At 51.5% G+C, this 13,531-nt stretch overlaps 1 protein-coding gene across 2 annotated transcripts in view; it reads right to left on the bottom strand.

Moving 5' to 3' along the window:
* Positions 1–13,531, bottom strand: part of SPTB (spectrin beta, erythrocytic) — a 132,153-nt gene that overhangs the window by 65,226 nt on the left and 53,396 nt on the right. Inside the window, exons 1-2 of one of the 2 annotated variants that reach the window (XM_086320264.1) lie at positions 12,245–12,264; positions 9,575–9,773 (exon numbers count right to left, since the gene is read on the bottom strand). In XM_086320264.1, the coding sequence (XP_086176390.1) occupies positions 9,575–9,722 (148 nt within the window). In that variant the 5' untranslated portion in view covers positions 9,723–9,773; positions 12,245–12,264. Of the gene's footprint in view, positions 1–9,574; positions 9,774–12,244; positions 12,265–13,531 lie in introns of those variants that run through there. The other variant, XM_086320263.1, reaches the window with a different exon arrangement.

The raw sequence follows: 13,531 nt of genomic DNA, 5'->3' as shown, positions 1-13,531 counted from the left end.
CATGCATGCTTTGGGGATGAGGGTGAGAAGAGTTTACCGGAGCAAAGAAGTCAAAGGACAGTCTACAGAAACTGAACTTTATCCTCCAGGAAAAGAAGAGCCAGATAAAGTGATACCTCACTAAAAATTTACTGGAGGAGCAAGATTCTAACCACCCTACATAAATGGGATTGGACAAGGGAGAGGCTGGAGCCCAGGAAACTCGCTCAGAGGCAGCAGCAAAAGTCTGTCTGATGTGCCAAGGCCTCATTGACATGTGAACTATGGGAATGAAATGACAGGAGATGATCTGGACAACATCACAGGACAAGGGGCAGCTGGCCCTGGCAGGTGACAGCATTTGGAGGCTATAAGACAGAAGTAAAAATGAGTTCAGGGTTTTGATTAAAGAGGCTCAAGAGGCTGGTGGTGAAAGGAAACATGGGAAGAGATGTCTTAGATGGAGTGCCAAGGAGGAGATAATGCAGACCTGAAGGACATTCAAGTGCTGTTGCCTCAACAGCAGAGGGCTGATCTTAATAGCCTGGGATTCTAGGCTTGTCCTGGCCCTTCCTGCTGTGGGACTTCCCTCGTCTAGAAAGGAGAGGGCAATAGTTACACCTTGCCAACTTCAGAGTGGTTGAAGGGCCAGTGAGATCTGGATAAAAAGCACCTAGAACACGAAGCAGCTGTACAAACACCAAGCACTGCTGTCATGCACGCAGGTGGTGGCTGCATGGAGAGAGGACGCTTGCTGAGAACACGAGGCCGCAGAAGTCAAAGACGGCCCAGGATTCAGCCTCAGCCTAGCTCTTAATGAACAGAGAGAATTTCTGGAGAACCCAATGATTTACTGAAAAGGGTCGATTCCCTTCCCCCAAGCCAGGAGTCAAAGCTCCGAGGTTCAGGGTAAAGACACATGGTCAGCCCTGCCTCAGGGAGCTTCTCCCCAGGTTCTGAGCTGGAAAGTCCTCCTACAACATCTGGTTCAAGCCCCTTATGTTACAGGTGAGAAACCCGAGGCCCAGAGGAGAAGGAAAGTAAGTTGGCCAAGGTCACCACACTGGGGAAAGTGTGATGGCAACAGGAGGACAGAATTATGTGGTGGGGACGGTTGGGGGCCAGAGTGAGGTACTCCACCCGTGGCAAAGGTTATGAGGAAGGAGCCTCGACATACGCAAAGGCGGGATCGAGCCTCAGGAGTCCCCCTGGAAATCCTCGAGCATCTACCCCCGTAACCAGAGCCTGCCTACTTTACTACTTTGTGCTCTCACCTACACCTCTGACTTTACGGGGGGCTGTCCCCCACCACCTCTTTCGGAGAAGGAGTTAACCTAGAGCTCCAGTTAATAAAAACTCTTGGGCGTGACAAGAGTGTTTTAACCTACAACTCCTCTGAAGGTTCTCTAGCCTGCCTGACAGGCTCGTCCGGCCACATGTGATTACTCACAGCCTCCCAACCGTGAGAGGCACGAGATGCTTTAAACCTTCTAAAAACAGGTTCTTTAGAGAAGTTAGAAAACTATAAGTATAGTGGGCTGATTAGAAATTGTATTGGTGAAGGGTTTTTCATTTGTTGAACCAATGTTTGTTGCTAAGTCTCCACATCCCCTGCCCTTACACACATTAATGAATATATAGAAGAAATAAGTATTAACCTTTGATATAAATCACGTTAGACCTTAGGCTAAGTAAATTCTTTCCTTAACTAAAACCCACTATACCCTCACCCTATAGGAATGTAACTTTATTTGGGTGGCGTCTGTTTTAAGAATAATCACCCCTGGAGAAATAAGTGTCCTGGTTGACTGACCGCTGTCACAAGGAGAGGGTCGTAAATTGTCAGCGGGCCCCCCTGGCCAGAAGATGATGTAACACCCCTAAGACCTCTGTATACATTTGTATGAAGCACCTGACTTTGATAAAAGTCAGGGCTGCTGACCCCGCGTGACTTTTGCATAACATCTCAGTGTATAAAAGTAGACCATGGAAAATAAAGAATTGGGATCAGTTTCTCGAAATACTGGTCTCCCCATGTCTCTCTCTCACTCTGGCTGAGTCTCCATCTGGAGCGCAGAACCCACCAAGCTTACTAATTTTGCCTGGGCTTCTAAGATCTGACCGGGGAGGCCTCAGTGTCTCCTCTCCTTCAGGAGAACGGAAGGACACCTGCGGCCTACGTAAGTGGTGCAAGCTTTTTGTCTTGAAGTTTTATTGGTCCCCCGCATAAACCAAGCTACTCAGCCTCTTTTCTCCACTGAATTTTCCTACTGAGCTATCCTTATTCTATTACTCTTTATATCTTTAATTAATATCTAATTGAAGCTACTGTATCCTGACCCTCGCCGACGCCATCCCCGCTTCGAACTCCCTGGATCAGCCGAGGCTGGACCCTGGCAGGGGACGAACCGCTTTTCTGCTCCTGGTGGCCCCCAAGCTGACTCTTCCTGCCACCTTCTCTTTCCTGGACATTTGTGGAGCCTCTCCGCAACCTGTTCTCCCCATTGAGGTTAGAGTGATCTTTCAAAGCTAAACGTAACCACATCACTTATTTGTGGTGGGTTGGGATGCATGCTAACTTTGTTCATAGCTCAGTTGGTAAAGAATCCACCTGTGATGCAGGAGACCCTGGTTCAGTTTCTGGGTTGGGAAGATCTGCTTGAGAAGGGATAGGCTACCCACTCCAGTATTCTTGGGCTTCCCTTGTGGCTCAGCAGGTAAAGAATACGCCTGCCATGTGGGAGACCTGGGTTAGATCCCTGGGTTGGGATGCATGCTGATGGGTCAGGAGCAGCACCGTCCGTCTGTCAGGCCCTTTCCTGAAGGCCACAGTCTCTGTCCTGAAAGCCTATAGCTCTTCCTGTTGAAAATTCCCACCCTTTGATGCTTCAATTCTGCCGGTCCTTTGCAAGCAATCCCCTCATCAAACATCACCACTATGAGTTACCTGCTGCTTCCTGCCAGGACCCTGAGGATACTCAGGGCCTTTGAAGGCCCCTGGTGACTTGGTTCTTACCCACCCCTCCTATCTCCACTCACTCATCCCACACTCTTACTCAAACAAGCCCCCACTCATTCTTGGACAAATTATAAGCTGTGGGTTATGTTATAAATGCACAATTCCTAGTAAGTCTTCATAGCATTTACCCTAATTTGTCATGACATACATGTCTACATGTACAAAGACACATGTGTGGCTTTTTTTAAAATTTTTAATTGGGAGATAATTGCTTTACAATGTTGTGTTGGTCTCTGTCATACATGGACATGAATCAGCCATAATACATGTGTCCCCTCCCTTCTGAACCTCCCTCCCACCTCCTACTCCCATCCAACCCCTCCAGGCTGTCACAGAGCACTGGGTTGAGCTCCCTGTGCCATACAGAAAATTCCCACTGAGCTATCTATTCTACCTACAGTAATGTGTATGTTTCAAGGCTACTCTCTCATGTGTGACTATTTGATCGATTTCTTTCTCACTAGACTGTAGAATGAGACTCCCTGGTTGATCCAGTTTTCAGAGTCTGAAGGCCAAAGGGTTTGGAGACAAAATGCTGCCAGAGACTCAGCTACCGGCCTCCCTGTCATTCTTTCTCTGTGACAAGATATAAAGGGAAAATGAACAATTGCTTCAGTTGCTCTGAAAATGACACTCTTGGCACCTCTTCAGCCAAGCAGCAGGCAGGGGTCCCCTGTGGGGGTAGAGGGGCGGGGGTGTCGGCTGCTCCCAGGAGCCAGAAGCACAGGCAAGGCCTGGTGTCAGGACCTGCCTTTGGGAACGAAGCTGACAGTCCACAGGAATGGCCTAACGATGGAGGAAGCTATTAACATGGCTCACTCAGACTGCAACCCAAGGGGAGGGAACAGTGTCTCATTATTAACCTCGGTGTATTAATATTTGATAAAGCATCTTCATGATGATAGATAGCAGTCACCCAGAGAAGGGGAAGAGCTGCAGTTCTGCAAAGCATTCTCAGAGAGGAAGAACAGCTTTTATTGAGAGGGCATGATGGGAGAAAGTGTATGTCCTGGGCAGGAGAAAACTGCCCTGACCACATAGCACAGTCAGCACGATGGCCTCTCTCATAGGTTGGGCTGCACAGGTAACCGGCAGGCTTCTCTGTGCAGTGGCTTGTCTCAGGGGAAGGAGGGGGACTCACAATGGCTGACCTCCAAGAGAAAGCTGCTGAGCCAATTATTTTTTTTTTCTTCTGACAGTACATTAAAATGATGGCTGATGATTAAAGATATTTCCGTGAATAGAACATTTTCCCAATGTGTGGTCTCGAAATAGAACTCCATTTCACGTTTTTAAATCAGAGAAGAAAACATCTTAAAAAGCTCTCACTAATGACACCATCTTTGTTCTCACAGGTAGCTTAAGAGAGACACTTGGGCTGTGCACACCTGATGGATGCCTTTTGGCCTCCAGCAGCTGCTTTTGAAATTGTCATCTTACCAGGCTGCCAAGAAGTTGCTGAACCCTCCTGGCACAACCGTGGTGAAACCCTGCTTTCTGAAAGAAATCATTCACCCTCTGGACACAAAGCCCTTCTCAGGCAACTGGGGCACCTGGGCTCAGCATCATCCTGGGGCAGGTGGGGAAAGGGGAAGGTGGGGGGAGGCCAAGCATCACTTTTTGCCACCAAGATCAGGCAGGAATCCACAGCACCGTCTCCGGGGAGTGTCTGGGGTGTCAAGGCCAGCGGGTGGGGAGCAGCACTGCCTGCTGTGTCCGAGGACCACTCCCCTAAGGCTCCGATGGAAAACCTGCTGGCCACAGACCTTAACCTGGGGGCCTGGGTTCAGTGGGTCTGAAAGACGTTCCAGGTTCCCAGCGGAGCAACTGTATGCTTCAGAGCACAGGGACACAGCCTGCAGTGCGCCGTGGCGTTTTCTGAATCATCCCTGACCAACCTCACCATCGGCCTCACCTCATTTCTAGCAAGAAGGCAACAAAGAGAGAACACGGGAAGGAGGCCCGTCTCTAGTTCGAAACATCACCTGCATTCCGATTTAGAGGCAAAAGCAGAGTGGGCTACACAGTTTCGTGAGCTTGGTCTTAAAAGGGAGGCTCTGTGTAGTCTGTCCCTTAGTAAGTGTTCAATGGGCCAAAGAAGGGGAGGAAGGCCACGTTGGTTCTCCCCTCCCCACAGCCTCCTCAGGAGGCCCCAGTCTGCTCTCTGCATCACCGCCGTCCAGATGTCTCTACACCGAGAAGCTGGAAGTTACACAGCAGGCGGCACTTGAGAGGCGGGGAAGCTGAGCAGTGTGCGTGCGCAAGACAGGCAGGGGATGTGGCAAGGATAAGGCACAGGGTTTCTTTTCTCAGGGCACCTTTCTGTTGCTTTCCTCCACTCCTACCCCCCTAGCTGGGTCACATCTGCCCCGAGGCAGAGCCCTCACCCAAATCTCGGGAGTACACAATCGAGTGCAAGGCTGTGTGCAGCAGAGAGGCCTCCTCTGGGATGAGGAGAGGGGGCACAGAGGGCGGGCGTTCGGGCCAGAAATTCCCCACAGCCTGCAGTCCCTCATCCAGACCGGCAAGTGCTTACTCGGTGGCGCCCAGGATGAAGGACAGGAGATGAGGTGAGACACAAAGGGGAAGACACAAAGGCTGGAACCTCTTGGAGGGATGGGAACTAGGGCTCCCAGCTGCCTTCCTTCCTCCAGTCTTTCAAGGCAAGTCCCACAAGTAGGCAGGTACCCGAGGCAGGCATCAAAGCAGAGGATGGCCTCCTGTTCGGGAAGAAGCCTCAGGACTCACCCACCACCGAACCTCAAGAAGCGCTGCCAGCTTTAGAGGCCAACACTGACAGCAGCATTTGCCCGGGGACCTACCAGGCTTCCAATCCTCCCCTTGCATTGCCAAGGTCAAATCCATCCCTATCCAGCAGCCTCCTGCAGCATCTTCTTACCCACCTCCCCCTTTGCTTTAGTCAGGCTGATCCAGTTTCAAATGCAGAGTAATTCATTCTGGAGAGAAGTCAGGTATCTGTATACCAAGGTGGAGGTTTCCAGGCAGAATAACCAGATGGCTTGTTTATTTTGATTCCAGGAGAAGAGCTGGGAATGATTTGAAAGGCAGGAGAGAGACTGTCTCCTCTGGAGCTCAGAGGAAGATGACTTAGGAGGCAGAATAGACAGAGTCCACTTAACCAAATGCAAGTCTTCTAACCATGGGTCACTAAGTAGAGAGGGATCAGGAGGCACTGCCACACTAAGAAGGGCATCTAACAAGGTCCCGTCATTGTTGGTTTCTCGGGTCTTCCCATCACCCATCTAATCACCCAGCTAATGGCAGAGACACACCTGGGATCCAGACTGGATGCCTAGGAAGAAGGTGCTGCACAGCAGGGGGCTTCATCCCCACGGCCCCTGGGTCCCTGGAGACGAAGCCAAGAGCTCCAGGCACAAGCATTAGCCTAATTTTACTGGTTCCTGGCTCCTTTTCAGACCCAACCCTTCTAAGACAAAGCAGGGTGGTGGTTAGGAGGGAAGAAAATGGCCCCGGAATGGCCAAGGTAACTGGGACATTGTCTGGACTGATGATCACATATATTTGAAGTTGGGAGAAGACAAGGGACAGAAAGATACTATTACTATTCCTGGGAGTTCCCTGGCAGCCTGGTGGTTAGGACTCTGCACTTTCACTGTCGAGGGCCTGGGTTCAGTCCTCGGTCGGGAAACTAAGATCCCACAAGCCGCTGGGCTGGAAAAAAAATACTGTTCCCAAATAGATTTCCTGTAAATACTAACATTCATCAAAGGATTTAATTAATACAAAACTTTCATAAACCTTATCTTACTTGACCTTCACAACAACCTTGGCAAAACACTACGGTCTTCATTTTGTAAAACAGGAGACTGACTGAACTGTCCTGCAAGGTGGTAGCCTTAACGGTGGAACCAGAACCTGAATCTGGGTCTTGTGACATTTTCCTCCTCACTCCAGGACCTTCAATCTCAGGTGGAAAAGGCCAGGCCAACCTCTCCAGTCCTGCCACATGTACCTATGAAGCAGATCACCACCATCTTAAAAGAAAAACAGGGCTGCATGCCTTCCTTGCAGTAATATACCTAGGAGTGGGGGAGTGGCCGTGGAGAGTGCAGAAATGGTGCAGACCAAAGGTAGCTTCAGCTTCCTCAGCCTCTTTGGAGAGGCTGACAGCTGCCTAGACTGCCAGGGGAGCCCCAAAGATGGCACTGAAGAGAAAAACATTAAGAAGTTAAAACTAGTGGGGATCTGGGTGTGGGAGGCTATTGCTCCCTGCTTCTGCTCTGCCCACCCACCAGAATGGTCAATTTGGCCACTCTAACTTGGACCTTCTCAAAGCTTTAGCTTCTCCCACAGATCACTCAGAGTGGACACTCAGAAGAGGAAAGTCAGTTAACTGGTTAGGGTTTTATTTATTAAAAAAAAAACAACCCTGAATAGACCCCAAACTTGCGTGTTTACTTGTTAGCCAGATGTTCTAAATGGCTAAGATCCAGGCATGTAACTCTATACTCTGTGGTTCTGCTCCTCCTGGGGGGCTTTCAGATGCTATGATAGAGATACACACTTGTAGTGAGGAATACACAGGCTGAAGGACGCTCTTTCCCGATCAACCGGCTCAACTTACTTCCACCAGTTTCCCAGGCTGCGCATCAATCAGACCAGGCTGCCATACATATCAGCCAACTCTAAGACCATTGTCCTGTGAGCCACACACACACCCTTCAGTCCCCAGCCCAAGGACCACCTCTTCCACAAACAAGTCCTTGATTCTCCCTGTGTCTTCTGCTTTGTTCTCTCATTGCTATTTAATTATGTGTCTTTCCCATAGTTCTTCTCTAATTCTATTCTTGCTAATTAATTATGAACATCATTTATTTCCCTAATAGATCATAAACTCCTCAGAGACAGATACTATGTTGAGTCGAGTTCTGTGCTCCCCCTTATCCACGTTCATGTCTGGGTAGAGGTTCGGCTTTGCATATAGTAGGCATATGACTGATAATTGTTAAAATGGAATTTACGCTGGTTTCTTCAAAAACAGGCTATCTGTAAAACACAAAAGACAGCCCCACCCCTCAAGCTGCCCTTTGACAAACTTTACAGAGTATGGTACCCTCTCCCCCAGGTGTATCTCAGGGTCACTGCAGCCAGACCTGGCCAGCATAAGACACAAAGAAAGTCAAACCAGACTGGCAAAGGCAAGGGCTTCAAGCCTGGTTATTTAAAGAGGTTAAAATTACATAAGCAAAGGCAAGGGACTGGTGCTGTTATACATTCCCAAGGAAAACCAAGGAAGGATTTTGTGGGGTCAGGGGTGGCGAGGAGAAAATGAGGGAAGAAGAAAGGGAGTTTCCTGCAAAGAGCAAAGACCAAATGGGTGATGGCTGAGACCTGAAAAGATTCCCCCCCCACCACAAGGAGTGAGACATACCATCCCTTTTACAGGGATGGGAGGCCTGGACACTCCTGCGATGAGGGGTCGTCATGGTCTCAGAGAGGCCGTCATGGTCTCAGAGAGGCCCTGCTCATGCCTCAAGATGCTGGAGAACTGGGCACCAGGGAGCTGAATGCGGGGAGAGAAGGTGGAAGAGAACCACCAGGAACCTTAGAGAGGGCCATGGGCACTGGCAGAGGGAGAATCACCCCAGAGAGTGCTTACGGGAAAGGCTGTGCCCTTCGTTCCAGGCGGAAGATGGAACAACCAACGATGGGTAAACAACTCTGATCTGGGCCAGTCACTGATGGAGCGGGTGAAGAAATCCACCCCTTTCCTGGGATAAAGCCACACACACCCATCACCACAGGACCTAAGCTTTCTTTATTGGTTGAGGACTTAGGGTCAGAACACAGCTACCCTGGGACAGGCTCCAGAGAGGCAATGGTCATAGTGATTGGTGGGGGAAAAAAAAATCTCAAGAATCAGCTCTCAGCCAGCAGGGGAAAGAGAAGCCATTTCTACTAGAGATTTGAAGATCTCTCTCTCCCTCTCCGTCCCTCCCTCTCTCTCTCTCTCTCTCTCTCTCACACATACACACACACATCTATTATGAACCTGCTAAGTAAAAATCTAATTCCAGTTTAAGTATAAGAGGTTTAGTCCAGAAAATCCTCCTCTCTGAGGCAGTGTGGGGAAGATCTTATCTGTTCTCCATTTCCTATCAAATCACCCTTTTTCCTTTTGGGGCCACAGAGGAGATGATGAGAATTCCCCTATCCAGGACCAGGCAGGAGATCGAGGTAGAGAATGAGGCCCACGCCCCTCTGCCCGGCTGACCCACCCCTCACAGGCTCTTTCGCCCAGACCTCTTCTACTTCTGACTCCAGCCACAGGTCATTCAGGGCAGAGGCAGAGGACAGGGCCCACCTGGCACCACTTTCCGCCTGGAAGAAAGTTGAGGGCATGTGGGACGAGAGGCTGCCTACCCTGTGCTCAGTCCCAAGGGGCCCTGGCCTCTGAGCCACGTGGCCACGTCTCCATCGCCTCCCTGCCAGGGCTCACGCCAACACACCCAGGGGATTCATCACAGGCGGAAGGGCAGTGAACCTTGGGATTAGGAGAGAGGCTGTCCTAACCCCCATGGCCCCAAAGAGTACCTGCCAAGGCCTTGATCCGGGACCTCTCAAAGAGCCTGGCTGAGCTGTTGTCATTATCCAGCTCATCATCCGGGCCGTCCCAGCGGGCATTGATCCGGCTGTACGGTGGCTGGTTGCCCACGTTTTCAAACTCCGTGGCTGATGTCATGTCAGCAGGCTGTCCGCAGCTACGCCTGCCTCAGTCTTCATGGAAGGGTCCCTGGTGGGGGGACAGTAACACAGTCAGAGGGTTAGCGCCCAGCCCCTTGGACTTTGTCTCAGGGGAAACTTATTTGGAGCGGCCAATAGAAGCAGATCCTTGTGGGAGCAGCATATGGTGCCCTGTGCCCGGCCACAGCTGACCAGGGGTCACTGGGTCACCCAGTAGAAAATATTGCAGCGGCAGTAACAGGGACAGTGCCAGCGGGGACAGAAGGTTGCAGGCAGCAAGGGTCAGGACGGCCAGCAGGTGGAGATGTCGGACGCAGCAAGCCTGCTTCCTCCAAACCCGCTGCTACGGCCACAGAGGCGGGTGGCTCTCCTGGGAGCCAGAGGCTGGCAGGGACGAACTGGGCAGAGCAGCGCTACCCTATGACCTGGGGACCCAACCTGGAGGGGAGGTGGGGACAGGGCAGGAGAGGGAGAAGCTGGGAGCTGCTGGAGTCTGACTCAAACGTGAATCAGTGGGGAGAGAGGCAAGCATGAGCTCTGAGATGCCACTGGTGCCGCCAGCCCGGAAGCTGCACTGGGAAACGTTAACTCCTCCCAGAGGCTCCCGAGAGCCCTCTGAGTTCTTGGCCTGCAGCCAGCAGTCAGAAAGCTGGCTCTTGCTTTTGCCTTCTCTGAAGTGTGCCCAGGTGCTTGGACAAGCTCTCTGGTTGCATCTCAGGACAGACCGTGGAGCCAGACCAGCCTGTTGTCCCTTTGAGGCCATCAGCATGATGGTGGGGTGGGATGGCGAGGGGAACCCACAGACAACAGAGCTGTGTGTGTTCATCCGTGCTGTGAACACAGGCGGCAGGAGCACTGGGTCCTTACTCGCCTGTCATGTATCACGTTTATGCTTTCATTCATGATTAATTCACATATGCGCCAATGCCCTACGAGGTGGCGGGTACTCTGCCAGGCATAGCACCTTATGAATGAGACAGAAGGGCCCTGTCCTCATGGAGCTTATATCCCGGCAGCAAGCGGGATGATTAAAGAAGCACATACAATACGGTGTGATGCTGTGCCACAACTGGGAAAGAAGGGTAGCGTGAGGGACACATGCTGGACACTGGGTGTCAGGGGAAAGAGAGTTTAAGCGGATTCCTAGAGGGAGCTTGGAGACATCCTGTAAAGGGAAGATGGAAAGGAACGAGTCCAAAAAAAAGGAATGAAGAGCAGGTGCAAAGTTCTGATGGTGAGAAAGGGGTATGGCAAAATTTAGCAATCTTATGATGTAGCTGAAGGATGAGGGCAAGGTCAGGGAGAAAAGGTCAGGGAGAGGGAGGCTAGAGCAGCCAGGCTGGGACCTGATGTCCTGGGCTTTTGAAGCAAGACGGGCTTCCCTTCAGTCTTAACTGCCTAAACTATACCTGTCCTTCAGTCATCCCCCCCAGGGAGCTTAAGAGACTCCAAGATCAAGTCTGTAAAAGAGAACAGGGAGCCCAGAGCCTTCCTATCCAAGAGGACAAAAGGGGGCGGGGGTGGGGAGGCTGTGAGGCAGACAGATGACAAGTGTTGACAACTAGTGAGCTGTGAGGTAAGCCACTCCCTCCAGGAGCGTGCGTGCACACACACAGTCATCCAACACACACACGCTCAGCCACTCAAGCAGACGCGTGCCTAAGGAAGAAATGAAGCAAGCTGGCGTGCTGCGATTCATGGGGTTGCAAAGAGTCAGACACGACTGAGCGACTGAACTGAACTGAACTGAACGAGCCCAAGCATCACTGCAGCACCAAGGCCCTTGTTTTCAGACAGAATCCCTTCAGGCTCTTTTTCCCTCACCTGACTAATCAATCCCACCACATCCCTTCAAGGTAAGAATGGAGCCAGAGTTATCCACCCTAATTGTGCAAGTGAGGAAACCAGGGCCTGCTAGGAGGAGGCCTCCCCAAGGTCATCTAGGGAATGACGGCTGTTGGCTGGGAAGGAGGCCAGGCTGGGAAGGGGCCGCTGTACCCCCTTCAAGCAGGCAGGTGGATTTTAGAGATGCAGGTGAGGAAAGAACATGGCCCAGGGGGCCAGAGGGCATGCCTCAGCTTCCAGAGCTTGCCAAGGTGTTTGCTGCTGGGGGAGGGGAGGATAAAGATGGGGGAGTCAGCCATCACCCCACCAGGTCCGCCCTGTGATTCCAGACCTGGGACCCAGAACACCCTCGTCCCTTCTGAAACCTGGCATCTTCCATGGTCAAGTGTGCTGCTACCAGGGCTGAGATGTCCCACTCAGCTGGCATGGCAGGGGTGGCTAGGAGGGACCCCTTACGGGACATCACCAGCAGCTCGGAGCTGTGAGCGGGGCGGGACCAAGAGGCTGATCGTCTGAGCTGGGCTGAGCTGCCAGACGCACGCGGGGAGATGAGATCAGATCCTGCGCGCAGGAGGTAACCGGACCCTGGCTCTCTTTCTCATCTCGGGCTATTTTTAAGAGTGGCTGAGCTGAGCGAGGCCCAGGCCGGCCGTGGGGCCTGGGGAGTGAGATTACCTTTGCCGCGGCTCCGTAAATAAGTCTGCCCCAGAAAGATGAGCCTTAGCGGGCAGACCAGCAGGCTGGGCATTCATGACAAGATTGATGGCCCTGGGTGCAGAGGAGCAGCCACTCGACAGCCATTCATTCTGCTTAAACCCGCCCTGCCTCCTGCGACCGGAGCTCAGAGGAGGTAGCAGCCAGGCAGCGGCTCTGCCGGGAATGTAAAAAAACACATGTGCGTGTCTAAATACACAACTCAAGGTGTTTTTTCTTTTTTCTTTAGGAGGGTCAGGTCTCCAGAGAGACTCGGAAACTAAAGAAAGGCCCTCTTCCTCTGGCTCCCCAGCCTTGCCCACCCCAGTGGCCTGCCCAGATGGCATCCCACCAGGGCCAAGGAGGTAGGGGTGGGCTGGTGTGCTCAGTGGCAAGGGGAGAATCGGGTGTGAGAGGCAGGAGAAGAAAATAAGAAAAAAGGAAAGCTACAGATGGTGATTCCAGGAAAACAAAGCAAAACTCGCCTAAAAACAGATTGAACCCAGGGTCACCCATAACCGCTACAATGTTCCTTGCAAGGCCTGGCAATAAAGAAACCACCATGATGGAAAAGAATAGCATATGCTGGGGTCACATGGTGGGAACACCTAACCAAATGTGGAGCCATGAAAATGACATTTAAGTTGGTTTTGGAGAGGAAGTTGGAGCTGAGGCGATTTAGTCATGTTTTTAAGGATATAGGTAATTTCTGCAGCCAGACTGGCCCTCCATGAATATGTTAGTTACTCAGTTGTGTCCAGCTGTTTGTGACCCCATGGACTGTGGCTCACCAGGCTTCTCTGTCCATGGAATTCTCCAGACAAGAATAATGGAGCGGATAGTCATTCCCTTCTCCAGGGGATCTTCCTGACTCAGGGACTGAACCTGGGTCTCCCACACTTCAGGCAGATTCTTTACCATCTGAGCCCTAAGTATGGCAGACAGCAATTAAATGGCTAAAAAGAGGCCCCAAACTGCACCTCACTTCCCTGCCAGCAAATCCAGGAAAAAAAAAATAAGAAGTAGTTCCATGTCCATCTACTCACTAGTTTACTCTGAAGCCCCCTAGAAGTCCTTCTCATGACCCACCACCAGGGCCTCATCAGGGTCTTCTCTGGTCTGTGTCCAGGAGAACCCGCTTTCCCTGTCCATCTACCGGCCTGACAAGTAGCTGAGCAAGTCTGTCTCCAAAACCACAGTCTGAGGCTCAGCTTCACCTGGTAGGCTTCTGTCACCCCATGACTCCAGGATACACTTTGAGTGGGATGG

This window comes from Bos grunniens, chromosome 10 (assembly GCF_055505025.1).
Source record: "Bos grunniens cultivar Pamir isolate PY7600 chromosome 10, Bosgru_T2T1.0, whole genome shotgun sequence".
NCBI lineage: Eukaryota > Metazoa > Chordata > Mammalia > Artiodactyla > Bovidae > Bos > Bos grunniens.
The sequence above is the reverse complement of the archived record's forward strand: the minus strand, read 5'-3'. Positions and strand labels throughout refer to the sequence as shown.